The 24,488-nt window shown below is 42.1% G+C and overlaps 2 protein-coding genes across 9 annotated transcripts in view; both read left to right on the plus strand.

Annotated features, from left to right (window-relative positions):
• The window catches only part of slc8a3 (solute carrier family 8 member 3), a 56,353-nt gene extending 50,077 nt beyond the window's left edge, over window positions 1–6,276 (plus strand). For all 6 annotated transcript variants that reach the window (XM_061697049.1, XM_061697053.1, XM_061697050.1 and 3 more), the window contains 3 exons: window positions 234–333; window positions 2,778–3,047; window positions 3,823–6,276. In XM_061697049.1, the coding sequence (XP_061553033.1) occupies window positions 234–333; window positions 2,778–3,047; window positions 3,823–4,199 (747 nt within the window). In that variant the 3' untranslated portion in view covers window positions 4,200–6,276. The remainder of the gene's footprint in view (window positions 1–233; window positions 334–2,777; window positions 3,048–3,822) is intronic.
• A 1,342-nt stretch (window positions 6,277–7,618) lies between these two features.
• map3k9 (mitogen-activated protein kinase kinase kinase 9) lies at window positions 7,619–24,387 on the plus strand. 3 transcript variants are annotated; one of them, XM_061696832.1, is made up of 11 exons: window positions 7,619–8,210; window positions 9,697–10,110; window positions 13,480–13,663; window positions 15,369–15,517; window positions 15,718–15,893; window positions 15,958–16,198; window positions 16,615–16,737; window positions 17,215–17,347; window positions 18,001–18,113; window positions 19,332–19,964; window positions 23,348–24,387. In XM_061696832.1, exons 1-11 carry the CDS (start codon window positions 7,826–7,828, stop codon window positions 23,482–23,484), a joined length of 2,688 nt encoding a protein of 895 aa, XP_061552816.1. In that variant the 5' UTR covers window positions 7,619–7,825; the 3' UTR covers window positions 23,485–24,387. The 3 variants fall into 3 exon arrangements, with proteins under 3 accessions (XP_061552816.1, XP_061552815.1, XP_061552817.1); XM_061696831.1 differs by having other exon boundaries at window positions 20,375–23,441; XM_061696833.1 differs by lacking the exon at window positions 23,348–24,387 and adding an exon at window positions 20,087–20,468.
• Window positions 24,388–24,488: the final 101 nt, after the last annotated feature.

Here is a 24,488-nt window from a genome sequence, read left to right on the forward strand (position 1 = left end):
GTTTTGTGTAGCGAACAAAAATTGGACTTAAAAAAAAAATAAAAATAAAAAAGTTGTTTTGCTGGAGCGGATTAATAGTATTTCCGCTCATTTCAATGGGCAAAAATCGTGACAGTGATTGGAGCGCAAATTCAGCTCGTAAGTCAAGGTGAGTGACAACAGTGCGAAGCAGAAGGTTGATGGCAATGCTGCCACCACGGGGTCACTCCAGTGTATTGTGTTTGGCGTGACAGAGCACCGTGGACAAGCTGATCAAGAAGACCAACCTGGCGCTGGTGGTCGGCACCAACTCGTGGAGGGAGCAGTTCATGGAGGCCATCACCGTCAGCGCAGGTACTCCAGGACTCCCTGCGGTCACATTTACTCTTATATTGAATCAAAGTGCCCTTAAAAAGGTCAAAATAAAAGTTTGTTGGGGTGCTGGGAGCTGTTTCTAATGTTTGTAAAATATGTGAAATAGGAAATGTAGAATGTTTTTAGCATTTTTTTCTTATTTATTTGCTAAATTTTTTGAACCTGTTTTTAACCGGTTTTAATGTTTTAAATATTTGTGCATATTTTTCCATCGTTTTAAATGTGTATGTATTTTTAAATAATTTCATATATTTTTAAAGCATTTACATGTTTTTTTTGTAAATTTTATGTCTCTATATCTGTAATTTTTTTAAATAGGTTTGTAGTGTTTAAACACTTTTAATACCTTTCAAATATTTTAAAGTAAAGGTTTAATACTACATTTTAAATGTTTAACACAGTTTATATATATATATATATATATTATATATATTATATTAATAATAGAACTATATTATAATAGAACTTTACTGTCACTGTCACAGGGACAATGAAAATCTCAAAATTATCAGTGTTGCGTTTATTATTATTTTTTTAAAAAGACTTATTGACAGAACATACAGTTGTTCACAGTTAGGAAAATGACCATAATTTTCAATAGCATCATTTTCTTATTCCCACATTGTTGTACTGCATCTTGTGCAGTTGTAGCAAATATTTTGGTCCAATGGGGACGCGATGCCTATTTTTATGCACCAAAACATCTTATTGTCTCTCTTCTCTGCTTTAAATGGATGCATAAGAATTTGAGAGAGGAGAATTAGCAATTGTCCCGCCCCATATCTCTCGGTCAGCAGAACGCTGATATTCATCAGCTGATGCGTAGAGGCGGCATCAGCAGCAGCATCGGATCGTCACTTTGGCCGTGAAATATTCAATCGAGCGGCACTCTGCATGATTTTTTATTTATTTTTTTACGGGCTGCTAAACGCACGTGACTCTTCCGTGGCCTGACACTTCAAATAAGCGCTCGGCTTCCTGCACCTGAGAACGTCCTGAGGTGAAACTTTTCACACGGAGACCGCACCGAGTGAAAGTCTTGGGATGCCGTTAATGTTGCTGTTATCTGCAATCGATCCCGTATCGATATTACCGACCTATATAATTGATATTTGGACGGATCCACCCTGAACACTGTTAACAACAGAGTAGTAGTCGCGAGTAGTGCAATACTGCAACGTTTGGGAGCAACCCAGCACCAAGTAAATACAGGGCCAGTATCGCAAATACCGATCATTTTTGCTAAGTCGGAATAAATTGTCACGATCTTTATCAATGATATCGATTATACCGGCAGTAGTACAGTAAACTCCACCTGTAGAGTCATGATGGGTCGTGCGATACTGCAAGATTTGGTCTCGATCCTAAACCAAATAAATAATCGGGCCAGTCACGCAGAAACCAAAACTGAAACTTTTCATATCATTTGATCAATAACGCTAAAGACATGACCCACTGAATTTCCTTTTACAAATCAATGAATTTTACTAATATGAGAATTTGGATTATTGGCAGACGTTATCATTCGAATGGTAATAATGGTTTCTAAGGGGGGAAAAAGTACTTTACTGTTACTGTTACTTTACTGTTACGTGTCCCAAATGAAATTTCATGATTCATAACATGTTTTACAGAGACGCTAATTACATTTTGGGATATATGGGATTTTTGTATTCATTTGTTTCTATTAATGTGCCTTTCCCATGAAAACTAACACAAATGCACTCAAGCTGTCTTTCCCGTTAATGCACCAGAGGGATCTGCGAGCTGAAGTGCCAGGATGTGGCGGCCACGTTGCATTCACACAGTCGCGGACAGCAAAATAGATGGCGTTATTTATGAGATATGTATGAATTGTGAAAGTGTCAGAATTATTAATTGTCTTTACCGTTATTATGATTGTTTGAAGACAAGAGTGTAATGACTTTTAGTTTGAAGGGCAACGCGTAATTTGTGCAATGCACACGTTTTTTTATGTAGCTGTTTGTCTTTCAATGAATTTATGCAGTTCTGTCTTTACCGTTATGCGAGAAGTGTTTTTTATTGGGCCACCACCATTTGCTTAATCAATAAGCATTACCTTTACTATGAATGCTCAAAATGTTAAATCATTAATTCTTTTTTTAATGTAGGACTTCAGGCGTAGGCTGTTTCAACACGGGAAACATTTACCCATTTCAAACCAAGGCAGCATAAAAAATAGCTACATTTTTCTTAAAAGTGTCTTTACCGTTATGAACCAAATTACCTGCATATGAAAATGGCCCACATACATTGTTCTTTTACCAATTAAGGTAGATGCGTAATCAAATTGCTAAATGTGGAAGAATTTTCTCATACACAAAAGCAGATGATTTTAACCCTTTGAAGTCCAATTTTCTCTCTCTTTCTTTACCCACAAATTCCGCGCCGCACACTTCCAGACGAGGACGAGGACGACACGGGCGAGGAGCGTCTGCCGTCGTGCTTCGACTATGTCATGCACTTCCTGACCGTGTTCTGGAAGGTTCTGTTCGCCTGCGTGCCGCCCACCGAATACCTGAACGGCTGGGCGTGCTTCGCGGTGTCCATCGTCGTCATCGGCCTGCTCACCGCCGTCATCGGCGACCTGGCCTCGCACTTCGGCTGCACCATCGGCCTCAAGGACTCGGTCACCGCCGTCGTTTTCGTGGCGCTCGGGACCTCCGTGCCAGGTCGGGATACATGCACGACAAGTCACATTTAGAAATTTACTGATGTGGGATCACGATGGGATATCGCGATACTGATAGTTTGTCCCACTGTCCAATATTTTTCAAATCGATTCTCATATTTATTATTGGTCGAATAATCGAGCTATAATCCCCCCCAAACACACACACACATTTGTATTTTATTTATTGATTTATTTTACCACTACCATGCATTTTTGAGGGATGGACTTTGATCCTTAAACTGCATATGTTGGTACTGAGTGTATGGTATACATTCGGTGTACAGAATTTGAAACAGCAAAATGCTAAAAGCTAACCAGTTAGCAATCGCGATTAGCATTAGCGCGCTAGCAATTACCATTATAGGTCAAAAAATGCTAACTACCATTCCGCTCACTCATAAATCATGTTATATGTACATTACACATGTAACAGTGTCTTAAAAATCACTTACAGATGCTCTTTTGTCTTTTTTGGCAAAGTTTATCATTGGTCCAAGACTGTGTCCATCTGTAATAAATGTCTGTGTGAAATATTGGTTCCGGCGCCACAAATATGCTGCCGAGCGGAACTTTTTTTGGGGTCCCGGTGGAGCTTTGAGGCAGAAATTTTTATTTTTTATTTTTTAAGTCGATTTAGCAGAGTTATTCGTTTTTTGTTTTGTTGTGTTTTGTTTTGTTTATTTTGCCCCCCAAGCCGTGACCCCTACCAATAGTACGCAACTGCACAGTGACCCACCACTTTTATCCACTTGCAATGTTTTCTCCGTTTACAGACACGTTCGCCAGCAAGGTGGCGGCGGTGCAGGACACGTACGCCGACGCCTCCATCGGCAACGTGACGGGCAGCAACGCCATCAATGTGTTCCTGGGCATCGGCCTGGCGTGGTCGGTGGCCGCCATCTATTGGCACAGCAAGGGCAAGCCCTTCGTGGTGGAGGCCGGCTCGCTGGCCTTCTCCGTCACGCTCTTCACCATCTTCGCCTTCCTGGCCGTCACGGCGCTGCTGTACCGGCGGCGGGCGCACATCGGGGGCGAGCTGGGCGGACCCCGCGGGCACAGACTGGCAACGTCGGGCTTCTTCTTCAGCCTGTGGTTCCTCTACATCCTCTTCTCTAGCTTGGAGGCCTACTGTCATATAGAAGGTTTTTAGACGGGACTTCATCCAAAAAGGACCAGGAGAGGTACGGTAGGACTTCCAACCCTGCCTTGTCTCTCCTTAAACTCACTTCAAGCCCTTCCGCTGGGCTTACACGAAAGGAGGCGCTGCCCACCCTGCGCGGAACTCCAAGGGGATTGTCCAGAAGATGCCAAGGAACAAGGTCCAGCGTTCCACTGAAAGGAGACGACTGCAGACTTATACACGTGGAGAGAGTCTATTTTTCTCAACAACCTGACCAGGAGCGACACGTTTTTGTTTTTTTAAAAAGAAAAGTATTTTGGCAATTTAAAAAAAAAAAAAAAAAAAAAAGGGAACAAAACAATAACAAAAACAGACGTGATGGAGTCATAGTGTTTATTTATTTTAATTTTTTTGAGCTGCAGAAATCACAACCACAGACGGTTATTGAACACGACTTCCACACTATCTGTAACTCTCTATAAATATGATACATAGTATTTCCATATTTTCTGTATATTTTCAGTGTGCTTACACAAGGTATGAGGTATCTGACTACATCCTGGAATGACGTCTTGACGTTTTTGAAAGTCACGTGTACTTATTTTAGTCATAAATGAATACATATCTCGCTCTCACACCGCCGCACACCTTTTCGATCAGAAATAAGAATTAAAGAAGTGTTGCTGCAGAGATACAGTGGATACATTCAGAGAGGTATTTTTCTACTTTTTCCTTCTATTGCACTTTGCTGTAGACTTCTATGTATGGAGCACTTTTCAAGCAAAATAAATTTTTTCGAAGGCTGGATTTAAAAAAAAAAAAATTTTGCCACTTGGGGACAGCAAACAAGTTGGAAAAAGTAAGATCTTAAGTGATTTTTCCACATCATTTCATGCAAATTACATATTTAATTCAAACTATTTAAGTAAATTATTCTTTTTTTAAATTATTTCATTCATGGCATTTTACTTAATTCAATTTTATTATTTATTCTTGCCTTTTTTGAAACCGATCTTATTTTGTATTACAAAAAGGGTGGAAGGTAATATGTAATTAAACCACTACTGTAACACCACTACTTAGCAGGCACCTTACCATTTGTTTTGTTTCATTTCATCAAAGTTACCAGGAAGTTACCATTCATTAAGATGGTATATTTATTATGACAGTACTACTGTAATAACACCACTACTTATCCAGTACCTTCCCATTTTGATTCCCTATGTCTACGGAGCGCTATGCTAAATGCTAACTGGACCTGTTTAAACCTTAAATGCACTCACCAAAGGAGAGTTTTTATTTTTTCTTTAATATACAGTGGAACCTCCAAAGTCCAAAATGGCAAAATAATTTATAAAGACAATGAATTGTCTTTCCAGCCTCAAACTGTCATATGCTTTCTAGAAAACATTCTGTGCAAAGTGTTTCTATTTTTTTTTAATGTTACAAAATCCATATTCTAAAACTGAAATAAAGTAAAACTACTCATCCTTGGGAAAATGGCTTTTAAGTAAAAGCTAAAAAAAATTTTCCCCACAAACATCCCATTTGTTTTTTAATCGATTTGTTCTGTCATCGCTTGTTAAAAAAGTAAATGACAATGACCTTATCCAAAACACATTTTGTTCATTAAAAAAAAAAAAATCAATCGGGAATCAAACTATGGGTCACAAATCGAGATACGGATCTCATCTTAACTTTGATGTAACGTAATCCTAATGGTTATGATCATGCTTTTTTTTATTTATTTATTTTTGCCATCACCGGTACCCTTCCAAAGGGAAAAAAACAAAAAAAAACAAAGAAAAAATGCACTCTAAAGAAGTCCTGACTTTGAAGGTTCTACTCTAAAGTGCAGTGACACTGTTTGTCCACCAGGAGCAGTGTTTTGTCTTCTTCTTTTCAACTGGAAAAGCTACTGTACATAGATGAAACACAATGGAAAGTTTCACGTGCTTGAGCTCCGTTTGATCTATTTGTTATTTCTCTTTCCGTCACTGAAACCGACAACATTGACGATTTTTCTCTCTTATTATTATTTGTGGGTTTTTTTTATCTGCGCCAGGATATGTGGTGGAAAAAAAAAAAAAAAAAAAAGCGAAACATCAGTAATGTGACTTTATAGGGACCTCACTGGACTTTGTGAGCGTTTCACTTTTATGGTCTTTTGTAAAAGGGTCGAGGGACTTGGTGGGTTGGGGGGCGGGTTATATTTTAAAAGTTTCCCGGGCCTGCCACGAGATGTCAAATTTCAATGGAAAAAAATGGAAAAAAAAAAATACAGATTTTTCCAAAGTGTTTTTTTGAAATTCTAATTGTGGTTTATTTTGTTCTCTCCTGTGGAATAAAATCAGCTTTCTGGTTCACAAGAAATGAGCAAATCCTTCTCTTTCATCGTTTTATCACTTATATTTCCATTAAAGAGGAAATATATTGTAAAAGTGACGTTTTAATGTTTTCATGAAAATAGCTGCCACGTGAAATTCAGTAACCAATTAAATCTTATGTGCCTACCTTTATGATGATGTGGAGGATATGGTTAAAATGTTAATTAATTTGCATCCTGCAAGTTGATGGTGTAAATGAGATATGTTCATGTTTAGTACTGTGTTAAAGTGTACAGTGATGTGCTGCGTCGTATGGTGAGTTGTCCCTAATATTTTGACCCCGACTGAGCTCAGGTAAATAAATAATAATATTGACTAATAATGATAGTAAAACGTTTCATGTCAGATTTTGCACTTTTATGATCAAGTACAAAGTGTATATCATTAATATGAGATGTTAAATTACCAATTTTTACACACTTGGAATTGTATATTTGATCACTTTTGTGGGACAAAAGGGCTGTATTATGTTTGTATTTTCATATAAATCTAACAACAATATTTGTTTTTCCCAGCTTTGAGGGCTCAGCTTTTTGAAGCATAATTTTCTGACTGATTGTGGCATATTTTCTCCAACATTGAGGCAAAGCTTCCAATTTTTCCCCGACTACTACTACGGCATACTTTTGTAGATTTTTGGGCATATCTTCTGCCTTTGCAGGCATATTTTTCCACCTTATGAGACATATCTGTAATCTTTTGAGGAATATTTGTCTGACTTTTTAAAGCATATTTTTTCAGAACTTTATAGGCAAATCTTTCCAACATTTAAGACCTTTTTTCAGACTTTTGAAGCATATTTTTCTGACTTTTTCTGCTTTATTAACATGGATTTCATATATGTCTCATTTTATGTTTTTAGTTCGACAAAATAAAGGTCACAATTTCTTTTGGGTGTTAAATGCGACTTTTTGTAGTTTTTTTTATTTATTTCTGGGCCGGTGCATGACGTCTTGTTATAGGGCGGGCCAGATGCTGATTGACGCGCACGCGCACCAGTAGGAAGCCGGGAGGGATTCGCGTGTTGTGCCAATTGGCTTAAAAAACGCAGACGATGAGGCTCGCCGCTAGCGACGATTGTGACTTTTTTTGTGTGCGTGTCTTTTTGTATCTGATCGGAGACACAATGATGACATGTTTGACCCACAATGCAGCTCGGCGGCGCGCGCGGGATTAGCCGCGAGTTAAGATAGCTAGCCAGCTAGCCGCCAGCAGGTGAATGCGCCTGCCGCTGCCGCTGGGCTCCAGGCCGGCCCATGGACCGCCTCCATGGACGTTCCCCCCAAAGCGGCTTCGGCGGAGCACACGTCGAGCCCCGGGCCGCCGGGCGTCCCCTCCTCGAATGAAGCGAATATTTTCCGCTGGCCCAGGCCGGAGGAGGAGGACGGGGAGACCAGCGACGAGCCGGAGGCGGCACCTGCCGGCCGCTGGACGGCCGTGTTCGACTACGAAGCGACGGCGGACGACGAGCTGAACCTCCGCCGGGGGGACCAGGTGGAGGTTCTGTCCAAGGACTCGCTGGTGTCCGGGGACGAGGGCTGGTGGACCGGTGTTGTGGCCGACCGGGTGGGCATTTTCCCCTGCAACTATGTCAGCAGGGGCGTGCCGGAGGAGAGGCGGGCCGCCTCGTCGCAGGAAGTGCCCCCCTTGCACCGTGAGCTCCTCCTTTGTGCTTAGCGATACATCCAAATGTCAATACCGTGTTTGTAATGAAATAGATACTTTTACTGTAAGTTTCGCTTCTGGATGTGCTGCTGTGATTTTTTTTTAAAATGCAGTGGTACCTTGAGCTGCGAGTTTAATTCGCTCAGTGACCAAGCTCGTAACTCAAATTACTAAAATAAATAAATATATATATATATATCTCACGTTTTAAATGTCCCCTTCCATCAGAATCCATTTTTTTCTGCTGGTCGACGTCAAGGTGACTCGTGTTGACCTATATTATGCATATAGATAATATAGGTCAACACGATTCTGTGACATGGGTTGCAACCCGTAAAACAGCAGTTACTACTTTCCTATTATGCTTCGATCAGACTCCAAGTTTTTAAGCGCTGTTATTGGCCAGATTTGCTTGATACATTTTCAAGACCTGGCCCCACATATTTTGTTTTGGAACAACGAAACTCATTGACGTGTGACATAATCCACGATCAACGATTTGGCGTTGGAGAAGGCCTATGATGCCAAAATGAAAGGTCTACCATGTTTGTTTTGTTGGGATATCTTGCATTGTAGTGTGACATAAAAACGAGAATCCTGCCACATAGCACCCTAACGTCGACCAATGGGATTGCGTCTTGCAACACCTCCCTTGGTCGATGACCTGTCCGATTGAGGCATTAGCCGTTTTATGAAGTCAAGATGTCAACAACAAGGCTGGGATGTGAGCCTGGCTCGTTTGGGTTGGGCTTTTCCTTGTCTGCTGGCCTCCTTTCACGCACCACCTGAAATATTCATGGGGGTCTGCTCGAGGAGGAGGGGGTCCCACTCGGAGCGTAACTTGGATAAGGATTGGAAACTTTCCATGGGAATTTATAGGAATCAACAGGAATAAACTAGGAATTTACTAAATTGAAGGTCGGGTCTAAATAAGGAATGTAAATAAAGTGGAGGACAATACATTTTAGCATAACCTGACATCCAATTTTATGCAAGTACAGTGGTACCTTGACTTATGAGTGCCCCAACGTATTTGGTTTTGAGTTACAAGTTTTTCTTGGTGGGGCGGGGGGCATTTTTTGCTTTGTTTTACAAGTCAAAATTCGAGTTACGAACAAGCTTCAGGTATGTCGCCGCTTGAGGGACGTGAAAAAAAATTGAGCAACCAAGGTAGTGTAATAGCCTCGCCTGTGGGCAAGGAGAGCCATCTGTTTTGAATGAATGTCTCGTTGTTGCAAAATAAAATGCTTATTTATGCTTAAATGTGATACTTTTCCATTCAATTACCCTCAGTTATCAATTCCCATGAAACGTTTCCAGTTTGGAAGACAGTATTTCCAAAATTACCCATCTTAACCTCCCATGGAAATTTACTGAGAACTTTCCAGAAATTTACTGGAAATTTTCCACTCCATTGCAACCCTGAGTAATTAATTCCTGTTTTTGTAACAGTTGTCCATTTCTTCTGTGCACAGTCTTGGAGATCGACTTCTCTGAGCTAGCCCTGGGGGAGATCATCGGTGTGGGCGGCTTTGGCAAGGTGTATCGGGCGGTGTGGCGCGGCGCCGAGGTTGCGGTGAAGGCGGCGCGGCGGGACCCCGACGAGGACGCCGAGCAGACGCTGGCCAGCGTGCGGCAGGAGGCCAAGCTCTTCGCCATGCTGGAGCACGCCAACGTCATGGCGCTGCTTGGCGCGTGCCTGCGCCAGCCCAACCTCTGCCTGGTGATGGAGTACGCCCGCGGAGGCGCCCTCAACCGAGCGCTGGCAGGCAAACGCGTGCCGCCCTGCGCCCTGGTGGACTGGGCGGTACAGGTCGCCCGAGGCATGCGCTACCTGCATAACCAGGCCATCGTCACAATCCTTCACAGAGACCTCAAGTCCAGCAATGGTAGGAATATAGAATATATAGTTAACCCCACTATTCCGCGAATAGTGAAAAGCCACGGATAATTAACTATAAAGGGGGTTGTAATTGCAAATTGTTGCCATGAGATGGCGGCAAATCACCAACTGCCGTCCATCTAGCATGTACACAATCATGAACCCATGTTACATAAAAAACTGGAGTTATTATTCAAGACAAACAAACCACCTTCACATGAGGCTCATCAGCAGTATTAGCTCACAGCCTAAATAAGACGCTAACACAATCTGACATGACATGGTAATTTACACAAACTATATAAGGCATTAAACTCACCTTTTGTCATTTACACACAATAATAAATGTCAAGAAACGCAGACAAAATGTAATAGTAAAAAAGACGACCACTATTAGTTTTTGCATTGGGATAGAAGCAGAAACATGGCTTTCACTTTTGATGGTATAAGAGGTGCATTCAAGGACTGCCAACCAAACAGGACATCTCAAAGGCAAACGAAAATACATCAATGAATTAAACGTAACAACAACAGAATTCCACCAGATGGCGCAAAAGTCATTTTATTGCTTTGGCCTGAGCACAAAAATAGCAACTAGATGAGATTTTCAGCAAATCAAGATGGGTAGGTTCCCCCCCAAAAAATCCAAAAAGCATATATTCGAGGTTAGGTGTTTACAAATTCACCTATTCAGATATTTTTTGGGTTTTGGGGGGAGGGAACCTACTCACCTAAAATAAAGAGGAAAAGTGGTTTAGAAGATTATTGTTATTGTGAGGCAGCAGTGAAAATGCCCAGATTATGAATCATAATCAATTATACAGCAAAGTTTTACACAGAGATCAGAAAAGGAAAAGTTGTCTCCGTGGATGTCTGTAATCTTTTAAATCCTGAAACTCATTAGTGAGGATCACGTGCGTGTGTGCGCACATAGACACGCATAACCTTTGGCCAGTGACCAACCTCTGCTGGTTGCTTCCTATTGGCCGACCTCGGGTGTTAAGTCACCCCAGGGGGTGGACAACACCCAAACACTGAATGACATGTCAATGAATCACTTCATATATATTTAAATTAACAGGCTGTGTTGTAGGTCTGTTTAAGGAGTCCAAATTTATCTTCGGAACAATATCAAACAAGGTTATTGAAATCAAGCTAAATTGGAGTCTTAAAAACAAAATCAAATGGGCTACAATGGAGAAAGCGTAGCTTCCCCCTGGGCGTAAACATGGCAGCACACAACGTTGTGGAGCTAAAGGAGCTGTCTGCACACGCTCATGAGTGACATGTCTCGCAGATTTCATCTTGCAAAGTGAAAGTGGCTTCAGGGCAGAATTTGATGTCTTTATTTTATCTAGAGTGCACTACAGAGCTAAAATCACTGCTACAAACCAAAATGGCAGACTCCCTGTGTCTTTTCGGGCATGGCTGGAATGGCATCTTGAGACTTTTCTTTGGGGGGGAGGGGGGGTCTACTCTTGATAGACATGCTGATAAGGGCTGCACAATTAATCGAATGTTAATCGCGATCACGATTTTGGCTGCCATGGTTAAATGGCCTGAACGTCTGCCATTTTTACAGTTAAAGTGGGGGCTAGTTGCAAATGAAGCGCTTTCTCAACCAGTCGTCAGCCAACCACCAGGGAGCGAACGTGTGGTTAAGTATGATCTCAACTGACCTATGCTATGTACTTATGATAGCCGTTTCTACCAAAATGACCAATCAATATGAGGATTGATTCTAAAAAGATTCGATAGTGACAGCCCTAATCCAGTCTGTTGTTTGTCTTTTTGTCCCTTGGGAAGATTCATGACATTTGCATAAACAGAGCTCAAATGGTTTAAAAAACAAAAAAAGTAAAAAAGGTAGGCCAGCACAGAGCCCAGAAGGTATAAAAGCAGCAGGACCTCCTTTTAAAACATTATATTCATACTACATCAATGCTAGCTTGGCAGATGGCCTGAGTGAAAGGTGGCGGAGGAGAGGGCGTGTTGCGTTTTTTGACAACAACCACTGCACTTAAATAGAAGTCCACTCATGCAGCGAGATTGTTAGCGTGCGCGTCATTCTGCTTATGTCCTCGTGTATGTGGCTGTGTTCAAAATATTTCCCTATCCACTATATAGTGAGTTTGCCATTTTGTACTACTGTTCCAGTGTATTGTGAGCATAAGTTATCCTCTATATTGTGGATCTAAAAAGTCTACACACCCCTCTTTATAACAGAGAAGAATTTTCAAGTATAACAAAAAAAAGAAAAAGCATTAACTGATGAATTGATCTTTGGATTAAGGTCATAAGTGTGTGCAGTATATACATAAACAACATAATGAGTTAAATTACTGGAAAGACATTTATGCATGATGCGCTTTAACATTAAATCAAATTCATTCTACTCCATTAGTTTCTTTGTCAGAAAGTGATTTAAGACATTGTTGGATGACAGGGAGACAGACACATCTGTTTGTACATGTCTTGTCAGATTTTTGGATATTTAAGTTTGTGATCAAATTCTGACAGAAATGTGCTTAATTTAAATAGTTTCATGTTTTTGCAGTATGCTTGGCTGTTGATTGTCTGTAATTTTTTAACTATAGTGCTGCTTGTCTTGGTCAGGACGCTCTTTAATTGAGATTAAAAGTGTCCTCTGTTATTTCTGGTTAAAAAAAAAACGTTTAAAAAATAAACTTTAACGAGGAGTGGTAATGAATAGCTTGAAGCAATTGTAATTTTTTATTTTTTTTGTAGCGCTTGTCACTAAAATTTATGCTTTCAACTCAAGGCAAAAAAATCGGTCAAGCGACAGCTTGTATCAATAAACCTAAGCCAGTTGTACTTTGCAGTAGGCACATTTCACTTTAGCTATTAAGTGTGGAAAGATTTCAAACTTTGGAGATTCTGTCTTTTATGCGCTCTTTCCTCCTGGCTTGCGCTTATTGCGCTACAGTACCAGTATTTGGAAAAAATAGTCACCGCAAAATTATTTTAGCAAATAATCTGGAATATAAATACAATTTATAAAAAAATAATAATAAATCTGCAATTCAGTGCTAAAAGTGAACCTCGATACAATGAGAGACTGTACAGTGAATAGGAAGTAGGGAATGGATGAACAATTCTGAACACAGCCTGTGTCTCACTTCTTGTTTGTTCTCTTCTTCTTTTATTCCAAACCTCTCACCACATCCTCCCACAAAACTCCTTTTTACCTCGTCTTCACCCTCCATTTTTTGTGTTACTTTTGCATTCTTCTTCATTTTATGATCGTTTTTAAAAAACAAATAATCGGAATCCTTGCTTACGCCGACATGCGCAAACCCACCCAACATCCAAATCCCCGCACCTGGTCATACCTCTCCCACCCCACAACCCCCAGTCCTCATCCTGGAGAGGCTTGAGAGGGATGATGACCTGAGCAACAAGACTCTGAAGATCACAGACTTTGGGCTGGCACGTGAGTGGCAGCGCACCACCAAGATGAGCGCGGCGGGCACCTACGCCTGGATGGCGCCCGAGGTCATCCGCTCGTCCACCTTCTCCAAGGGTAGCGACGTTTGGAGGTGGGCAAGGAGATGGGGGGTGGGGTGTGGCGTGTGCTTTGCGGCACATCAGGAGAGAGTCTACAAAACTCCAAAAGCGACTGATTTTTGTGAAGCACACTGAATGCATGTTGAATGGATAGGTTAAGCAAAAAACAAAGGAAAAAAAAAATACTTGTTTTACATGTTGCTTCCACACACAAAGATCATCAATGTGTGTCAATGTGTTCATACTATGAAATTTTCTTATTATTAAGAAGCAATTAAATTTGAAATATTTTGTTAATAATCACAATATAAATAGAACATTTTCTTAATTCAATCATCTTTTCATGTAACAGATAGGTAGTATTAGTGTTATAACCCAATTCCAATGAAGTTGGGACGTTGTGTTAAACATAAATAAAAACAGAATACAATGATTTGCAAATCATGTTCAACCTATAGTTAATTGAATACACTACAAAGACAATATATTTAATGTTCAAACTGAAAAACTTTATTGTTTTTAACAAATAATCATTAACTTAGAATTTTATGGCTGCAACGCGTTCCAAAAAAGTTGGGACGGTTGGCAAAAAAGACTGAGAAAGTTGAGGAATGCTCATGCTCAAAACCGACATCAATATGTAAAGGATATCACCATATGGGCTCAGGAACACTTCAGAAAACCAATGTCAGTAAATGCAGTTCGGCGCTACATCCGTAAGTGCAACTTGAAACTCTACTATGCAAAGCAAAACCCATTTGTCAACAACACCCAGAAACGCCGCCGGCTTCTCTGGGCCCGAGCTCATCTAAGATGGACTGATGCAAAGTGGAAAAGTGTTCTGTGGTCCGACGAGTCCACATTTCAAATTGTTTTTGGAAATTGTGGACGTCGTGTCCTCCGGGCCAAAGAGGAAAAGAACCATCCGGACTGTTATGGACGCAAAGTTCAAAAGCCAGCATCTGTGATGGTATGGGGCTGTGTTAGTGCCAATGGCATGGGTAACTTACACATCTATGAAGGCACCATTAATGCTGAAAGGTACATACAGGTTTTGGAGAAACATATGCTGCCATCCAAGCAAGTTCTTTTTCATGGACGCCCCTGCTTATTTCAGCAAGACAATGCCAAACCACATTCTGCACGTGTCACAACAGCGTGGCTTCGTAGCAAAAGAGTGCAGGTACTAGACTGGCCTGCCTGCAGTCCAGACCTGTCTCCCATTGAAAATGTGTGGCGCATTAAGAAGCGTAAAATCCGACAACGGAGACCCCGGCCTGTTGAACAGCTGAAGCTGTACATCGAGCAAGAATGGGAAAGAATTCCACCTATAAAGCTTCAACAATTAGTGTCCTCAGTTCCCAAACCTTTATTGACATTAAATATCTTGTCTTTGTCGTGTATTCAATTAATATAGGTCGAACATGATTTGCAAATCATTGTATTCTGTTTTTATTTGTGTTTAACACAACGGTTAATTTTAACTTTTAATTCATTGGAATTGGGGTTGTATGGAAATGAAAGTATATTAATGTATTTTTTTTATCTTACATTTAATTTTTTTGTTGCGTTTGATGCGTCATGCCTGGTCTATTATTAATCAAAATGATCATGAAAATAGGAAAACAAAGCATAGAAAAGACCTCACTGGGGGTTCACTTGTTTCGCTCGCCTTAACAGCTGCAACATGACTTTTCTGGAGTCATGAAGTACACTTGTGTATTTTTGCACTTTCAGTTACGGCGTGCTGCTGTGGGAGTTGCTGACGGGCGAAGTGCCTTTCCGGGGCATCGACGGCCTGGCGGTGGCGTACGGCGTGGCCATGAACAAGCTGGCGTTGCCCATCCCCTCCACGTGTCCCCAGCCCTTTGCTCGCCTCATGGAGGGTAAGACACGAAGCCAGTTTGACTTTGCAATGTGAAATATGGTAGGCATGTCTATCATGAATAGATGACAAAAAGCTATGCTAAGAACGCACAGCCATTTTGGTTTGTAGAGGCCATTTTGGCTCTACAGCATTGTGTAAGACACGCAGCCCGGTTGCGTTTGTTTTTCCCTAACGGTGATGTCATCATCGCGATCGCAGGCTGCTGGAGCTCAGACCCTCACTCCCGACCGCATTTCGCCGACATTCTGGACCAGCTGACCGCCATCGAGGAGTCGGGATTCTTCGAGATGCCGCCCGAGTCCTTTTGCTCGTTGCAGGATGACTGGAAGCTGGAGATACAGGAGATGTTTGACCAGCTCAGGACCAAGGAGAAGGTATAGGAGTTGGCCGGTGTACCTAATGAAGTGTCCCGTGTGATTCAAATTTGCCTGGCATCAGGAGCTGCGTTCGTGGGAGGAGGAGCTGACGCGGGCGGCGCTGCAGCAGAAGTGCCAGGAGGAGGCTCTGCGGCGGCGCGAGCAGGAGCTGGCCGAGCGGGAGATCCACATCCTGGAGCGCGAGCTCAACATAATCATCCACCAGCTGTACCGCGATAAGCCGCACGTGGAGCGCCGCCAGGGAAAGTTCCGGCGCCACCGCCTCAAAGTCAAGGATGGCAACAGGATCAGCCTGCCGCTAGGTAACGTAGCAGCATCGCCCACAAAAAAAGGCTCAGAAGCCACATAGGCTACTGGTATTTTTTGGTTTAAAGTAGTTGGATGGGTTTTTTTTTGTTGTTTTTTTTTTTTTTTTTTTAAAAAAAAAAAAAAAAAAAAAGAGAGAGAAAATTCAGCCCAGAAAGGCAGTTTTGCTTGTCAACTCTCGTGCTTGACAAAAAAAAAAATCTTAAGCAGCCATGCCCAAAAACACACGGGAAGTTTGGTACTTTGCTTCCAAGTGGCCATTTTCGTGTAATTTCTGCTATTTCCAAGTGTCCTTCAAACTGCTCCTACAGATTTCGTCTGTAGGAGCAATTTGACCCACGCACACTAGACAGATGACTGATGCTGATTTGTGGAAATAAAACCAATAGCTATTTTCATGGTTTTGTTTTAGATTTCCAGCACAAGATCACTGTGCAGGCATCGCCGTCCCACGACCGTCGCAGGAGTTTGCTCAGCAGCGGCTCCAGCCCACCAACCAGCCCGCCACTTCTCCTTCGCCTCCGAGCCATACAGCGTACGCTTACCACACACAAACTATTGTGATTTAAAAACAAATAAATACATAAAAATACAGTGGTACTTGGACTTCCATGTGGCCCAATTTTTCAAGCTACAAGCCATCACTCAGTTGATTTTATGCTTTGTGTTGCGAGCAGATTTATGAGTGAACTTTTTTCTAACCGCGATGTCTAATTTGGCCTCCTTGAGCATGCTGTGTGTAGTCTGGCAGATAGCGATCAGCTTTTTAAAACAGAAACTTCAAGCTCTTTATTGCCGCTCCCTTATGAAGTTGACTGGAAAACTAAACAAAACACAAACACACATGGTGCACAACACACATACAGAGCATATAAGAGTACCCACAGATATATTCTGTAAAAAACACACAGTACCAACATTTGTTGGAAAAAGTGGCTTTGAGATAGGAGTGATTGGAGTCACGAGCGTGGCGTACCACTATAATAATAATCATCTGCTTCATTTTTCCCAGTCACGCCACGGGAGGGTTGCTGCGGCGGCTGGGCTCGTAGCGCAGGCGAAGAGGAGATTGAAAGGAGGGGCTCCAGGAAGAAGGGCAGGACGGGAGGGTGCGGACCACAGCGGGAGCACAGCGCCGACGCCAGGTGACCAGTCACACACCGGACACAAACCCCTGCTTTCCTGACTCGTGGTTGAACGACCTCAGATTGTTGTTTTTTTTGCCAAAGCTGAGTTGATGCTAGTCGAGCAGAGATTATTAATGGATGAAGTCAATGCTCGTTTTTTTTCAGTTGTCAAATGGCTGTGCGCGTTTTCGCCGCCAAAACACGAGCTCGTTCACTCGGTTTCCCTGCCGTCGCTCATCCAATCGCATTCGGATACCTTCGTGGCCTTGCAGACAGTCGAAACTAGTGAAACTCTTAACACCGATTTACATCACACAACTCCTGGGTCTCTACTCGCACCAGTATAAAATAGTAGTGTATATTGTTTTATAATTAGAAATAAACTATTTTACATGCACATTTGACCCTTTTTTTAAACCTCATGTACAAATGAAAAATCAAATGTGAACGTCCAGCACAAAAATTTGCCCACCCCTGCTGGCACTGACATCTTCTAATTATCTGATTGCGGGAAGCTGCATCAGCTGTGTGAAAGACTCAGACATCACAATTTTGCTCCAAGGCTCTATGAGAGCGGCTTTCAATTCATCAAAATGCACTTTATAAAAAGATAAAACGTGTCGTAGTTTTGCGCACTGTGCTACTGCTAATGCTAATGTGACTGCCGACAGCGTGAGGCCCGTCGCCGAGGGCAACCGCCAGCGCTCCTGCAGCGCCCCCAACCTGCGCCGTTCCCCCAGACACAGCCCCGCCGTGCCGGGAGTGCCCAGCCTGCTGGAGATTGGTAAATTCTGTTCCCTTTAAAAAAATATATATATGTTTTCTTGACTGTCATGCAACTGGGGAAATAAGTTAACTGCTGTTAATTTTCAAATGTCAAAACAGTGTCACCGGCTAGTGGTAACAGTTAATCTGATAGTAGCGGTGATTTGCATATTACACTGCTGTAATCTACAAAGACGTTTAAAATCAGTCGAGCGCTTGTTTAATTGAAATAAATCAGGGCATACACATTCATACACAGGTTAATAATAATTTTTTTTTAATTAAAAAAATGGTCTATTCATTAAAAATGTAAATTAATTTTCCCTTAAATGTGTTGATTTTGTGTTCTACAGATTTAAAATAATTTTAAAAATCTCCAAAGTGCCCTATTTTTGGTTGTTTTCCCAATGTAATTGCTCTTAAAGATTTGTATGTTTGTGTACTTAATTAAATAATAAAACAATCATTTGTGCTCTTTTTGTGTAATTAAAAAAAATATATTAAGCTCATAAAAAATACAATCAAAGTTTTGTATTTCGTATGATTAATTTAAAAGAATATTTATAAAAAGCTAAATTGCTCTTTAGTTTTGTATTTTTGCACATTTTTTAATTATTGAAAATAATTAAATTGCTCTTGTTTTTATTGGTCTGTTTAATTTTTTTATTTAAAAAATATATATTGACTTGATGTTTTTGCATAATTGTTTAAATGAAAAAAGTGCTTTTGATGTTTTGTTTTTGTACACTTAAATACTTAAAAATAAACTTGTGCTTTTTTTTCTAATTAGAAAATTGTATTTGGTATAAAGTTTAGTATTTTTAAATATTGAAATAACATTGTTTTAAAATATTTTTTTCTTAAATTAAAAAAAACTCTCAAATAACAAAAATTTAGAAAATGTGATTAATATTTTTTTCTCATTTAGTTTTTTTTAAAACATTGATTTTTTTTATAATTAATATTTTAAATTGAAAAAAAAACTTAGGTGCTCATTAGTCAAGTTACGTGGTAATTTTTTTAATCAAATTCCGAGCAATTAAATTGCTTAATATTTTGTGTGTAATAATGTATATGTATTATGTGTATGTATTTAAAATACTTTTTACATTATTTTAATTCATTTTTTCATGATTTTATTATTATTATTTTTTTACAACTGCTCTCAATGTTTAGTATTTTATGTGTAGTTAATAATATTTAAAAATGAATGTAATCATGACTTTTTTCCTTGTAGAAAATGAAGACTGCTGCTTCGTGAGCGGCTCGGGAGCGCGGCCATCTGAGTCGTACCCGTGCCCGCCCGGCCAAGAATACGACCAATCGGGAGCCGGCGAGGATCCCTTTGCGGACGTCCATGTTCCGGGAGCCACGCCCAGCCGCAAGAGCCCCGGCAGCGGTCGTCGCACGGACCTGGTGCTGCTGGGCTGCGGCGCCCTGCTGGCGGCGGTCGGGCTGGGCGACGGCCTGCTGACGTCGGCTCGGCCGGAGGAGGGCATCAAATCGCGCTGGGACGCCTTCTTCCACACACACAGACTATTTCGGCGAGATAGCCCGCTGAGGATTCCGCCATCTTCGCCTTCAGACCGCGACTCGTCCACGCGCTCGCTGCTGCGCTCCGTCGACGACGAGCCGCCGGTGGTGCCGCCCGCCCGTCGTCACGGCAACGCGCTGGTCAACACCCACCTGGAGAGCTTCAAGCGGAATCCACGGCAGTCGCTCACCCCCACGCACGTGCCCTGCGCACGCGGCGCCGTCACCGCACGCACCGGGAGCCTACGACGCACGCCGTCTGATGGGGCCATCAAGAAGAGCTGCCCGCAGAACAACCTCGAACCTTTGCCGGAGCAAACCATCTTGGAGAACAGAAGTAAGAGCAACATTTAGCTCATTAAAGCCACAAAATGTCCTCAAATGAACAAGCTTATTCCGTGAACGCTAAGTTCCTTAGCATATTATCCATCCATTTTCTGAGCCGCTTCTCCTCACTAGGGTCGCGGGCGTGCTGGAGCCAATCCCCGCTATCATCGGGCAGGAGGCGGGGTACACGCTGAACTGGTTGCTTAGCATATTAAATAAACAATAAACTTCAACAGGGCCTGGCAGTGTACAACTTGAAGCCTTTGTTTTTTGAAAAATTGTTCACGAGCTGCCAAGCTACTACTGTCAAAGCAAAAAAAAAAACTATGGTGATATGAACAAAAATCTGCAAATAGATGAATCCCCTTCAATGAAAGCCAGATTGCCAGCTTTAACTCTCTTCTCATTCCTCTCCATCAGGGGACGCCTTTCGAGGTTTTATAGACAACTTCTCGGCTGTCCCCCGCCTCCCGGACCCCAACGTGGTGTTCCCGCCCACCCCCCGCCGACGCTGCGCCCTCGAGCGTCCTAAAACCTTGGACATCCTGGCGCGGCCTCGGCCCTCGCCGCGGCCTCGCTGCGACGCCTTCCGTCCAGAGGTGCGGGGCCGCGGCGGGGGCGGCGACTCTCCGGCGGCGCACACCTCCAGCACGGAGACGCCGCCCACTGCGGAGGAGGCACCCACGCCTTACTACCCCAACAGGGGGCGCAACCTGCTGGACGCAGAGGACGAGGGGCAGTGCCGCGACGGCACCGTGCCGCTGTGCAGCAAAGACTCTGTGGGATACTGGTGCTGACTTTTAAACACAAAGCTCACTTAATCCCCAATCCCTATATAAGGACTTTTATATAGTGAATTATATAGTCCACGAAAAATTCCATGAGGGCGTCGGGAATGAGTGAATGATTCTGATTCTGTTTGGAATCGTTCACTCATTCCCGACGCCTTAATCACTATATAGTGAAACATCGGTTTTCGTTATTAATCCGTTCCAAAACGTCTGACTAAAATCAAACGGTACAAAAACTGAACGGAGCAATATTTCCAATAAGAAATCATGTCAATACAATTCATCAGTCCCAGATGCACAAAAATATGAACTCGGTTATTGAGAATAACTATTGTTTTACATAAATATCAATGGGTAGCCCGCATAATAGCGTTGTCTCGTCAAAGGTACAACTTAAAGTTTCATGTTTTACTACTTTTGCTACAAGCGGCGTATTAGCGTTGTTAGCGTGTCATACATCATATGCTGTAAGCGGGAAGAAATGGTAACGGCATATTACCGCTGTAGTCTCTTCCTTAGCATTTTTCACATCTCATACGTTGTATGCTGTAAGCGAGAAGAAATACTTAGTTTCCTAGCTTATTAGCGTTGTTGTCTTGTCAACGGTACCATTTCAAGTTTCATGTTTTACATCTGCTATAAGCAAGAAGAAAATGCTGACATCGTTAGCATTATTTGCATCTCATAAATTGTATGCAGTAAGCGAGAACAAATGCTAACTTGCCTAGCTTATTAGCGTTGTCGTCTTGTCAACAATACCATTTCAGGTTTTTCGCATGTTTTACATCTGCCATAAGCAAGAAGAAAATGGTAACTTCTTTAGCATAATTAGTGTCTAATGTCGGATGCTGTAATTGAGAAAAAGGGTGGTAATCACCCAACGAGAATTAAAGGCGGACTGAAGGCCCTTTCGCACTGCACTTAGCACAGCGCAAGGCACAACGGCGTGCCGCGGATGTTGGCGACCCGCAGAATGGCTCATTGATTCCGGCAAACGAGTGGCCGAGTCACACGTTTTTGGCACGAAAACCGAGCGGCTGTACGAAAACTGGGACAAGATTTCGATGAAAAAAGTCGTCCGAATTGTACCAAAAGTAGGGTATATGAAAACCGAGGTTCCCCTGTATAGGGATTATTATATAGTGGACGATGTAGTTTACTAAAAATCCCTATCTAGCGATTCGGAAGTAGGGAAGGCGTAAATGATTCTGAACGCGCTCAGAATTATTCACTCGTTCCCGAATCATGATAAGCACTAAGCAAAAAGCATCATGAATGTACACGCGCTGGATTGACTCACAATTGTTTGGCGTTCATGTTTTAAATAGAGTGACACTTCACGGATGCGCCATTTACACTATAGCAGCAGCAGCTTGTTTGCAGCCTACTTAAAGGGAACGTCCGTTATGTATTTGAATATGTATTCTGCATCGTTTATCGTTTATCATGTGAGGAGCGTTCAAATGCACGCGTGTCTCTCTCCTGATTTATTATTAGGGCCCGAGCAGCAACTGCTGCAAGGGACCTATAGTAATCGTAAGAATTATTTATTACTTATGTTTGTTACTTATTGCATTTGTGACCCGATTCACTGCAATCTTAAATGTTGAAAATTGTAAAGCCTTTTATTCATTATTTCGCTTTCAAGGTTATTTGTCATTAGTCATTTATTTATTTACCTGCCAACTACAGTCACTTGAGGAGAAATTTCATTCGTCGAGAGATTATCGGAACAAATTGCACTCGTATATAAATACGGTGGGTCGCAAAAATGTATTAAAATGAGCGTCGAAAGTCCTCACAAAAAATATAAATTGAGGCTTAAAAAATGTCAAATCAGCATCATAAAAAAACAAAAAAAATAAATTAAAAATTATTGAGGCTGAAAAGCATTAACATCAGACTGTCAAATTTTTAATAAATAAATCCTTGAAATAAAAAAAATTGAGGCTCCCAAAAATGAACATCAAAACAGTGAAATAATAAAAAAAATCAAATAAAAGTTAAGCCTCACATAAATGATCAATTTGAAACATTTTATTTTAAACAATTAAAAATTGAGGCTCATAAAAAAGTCATGGCACAGTGAGCCAACTGGTTAGAGCATCCGCCTCACAGTTCTGAGGACCGGGGTTCAATCCCCGGTGGAGTTTGCATGTTCTCCCCGTACCTGCATGGGTTTTCTCCGGGCGCTCCGGTTTCCTCCCACATCCCAAAAACATGCATGCTAGGTTAATTGACAACTCTAAATTGCCCGTAGGTGTGAATGTGAGTGCGAATGGTTGTTTGTTTCTATGTGCCCTGCGATTGGCTGGCGGCCGGTTCACGGTTTACGCCGCCTCCCGCCCTATGATGGCTGGGATAGGCTCCGGCGATGGATGGACAAAAAAGTCACGAAGTGAACATCAGAGCCTTAATTTTGTTCTGTAAAAATGAAATCCAAACAATACTAAATTTTATAGAACAGTCCTAAATAATTTTAAAAAAGAATACAAAAAAGTATACTAAATACAATTAATTTAATCAGAATTGGGGGGGAGAAAAACAAAAACTTTTTTGAACAGAATAACCATCCATCCATGCATTTTCTTCCGCATCTGAGGTCGGGTCGCTGACTTCCCAGAAGACTTCCCTTTCCGTCCTGCTCTTCCGGGGGGATCCCGAGGCGTTCCCAAGCAAGCCAGAACATACAGTCTCGCCAGCGTGTCCTGCGTTGTGCCCGGGGCCTCATCCCGGTAGGACGTGCCCGGAACACCTCACCTGGGAGACATTAGCGGGAAAGCCAGACCAGATGGCCGAGCCACCTCATCTGGCTCCTCTCGATGCAGAAGAGCAGCGACTCTACTCAGAGGCCCTCCCAGATGATCCCAACCGCTTCACACTGGGCTGCGAACTGCTCCGAAACAAATCTGACGGCGATGTGGACCAAATTATGACATCGGTCTTACAGCCCTTATTAAGTGGTCCGGTACCCCATTCACCCGGAGCGCCCACCACAGGACCCCACTGAGGGACACGTCAAAAAACGCCTTGTCCAAGTCCACGAAGTATGTAGACTCCTATGCACCCTCGAGAACCGTGCTGAGGGCGTCCAACTGGTCCACCGTTGCACGGCCAGGATGAAAACCACACTGCTCCTCCTGAATCTGAGATTCGACGTCCTGACGGATTCCTGTCCAGAAACCCTGAATAGAAGTTATCAGGGAGGCTGAGGAGTGTGATCCCCCTATAGTTGGAACACTCATCTGCTAAACCAATTTACAAAATAATATTCAAAACACAATCATTTTTTGGGGTAATCAAAAAAACATTTTGTGTGTTGTAATTATTTTGAGAGCAAATGCAATCAAAATGAATTACAACTTGCAAATGTATCTTTTCTTTCCAATTAAAAGGAAAATCGGTTCAGTTATTGCAGTTTTCTTCATTTCACCGTGTTCATCCTTTTAACACTCCCTTTTTTTTTTTTTTTTTTTAACTTGAATGCCACATACAAAGTCTGCTATAGCGTGTAACGCAAAGACGACATGAGATCCACTTGCTGCTGTGTGACTTTACGTGCGTGCGTGTGAGAGAATGAAATGTTAGGCTACTTGAAGTGAGCTGATGTGGACTCCGTACGAACACTTCCTCTCCCATGAAGCCGAACGTGGGGGGGGGGGGGGGGGGGGGGGGGGGGGGGGGGGGGGAGTGAGGCTGCCAAGAGAAGCTGGAATGAGTGTGACACCATTAAAAGAATTCAA

This window comes from Phycodurus eques, chromosome 14 (assembly GCF_024500275.1).
Source record: "Phycodurus eques isolate BA_2022a chromosome 14, UOR_Pequ_1.1, whole genome shotgun sequence".
Taxonomy (NCBI): Eukaryota; Metazoa; Chordata; class Actinopteri; order Syngnathiformes; family Syngnathidae; genus Phycodurus; species Phycodurus eques.

Bases quoted from the DNA above. Each gene is read 5' to 3' on its own strand.
- map3k9 (XM_061696831.1), top strand. From the start codon at position 7,826: ATGGACGTTCCCCCCAAAGCGGCTTCGGCGGAGCACACGTCGAGCCCC. The intron at 10,111-13,479 runs GTAGGAATATAG...CACAACCCCCAG, and splicing joins AGACCTCAAGTCCAGCAATG to TCCTCATCCTGGAGAGGCTT. The intron at 15,518-15,717 runs GTAAGACACGAA...TCGCGATCGCAG, and splicing joins CTTTGCTCGCCTCATGGAGG to GCTGCTGGAGCTCAGACCCT.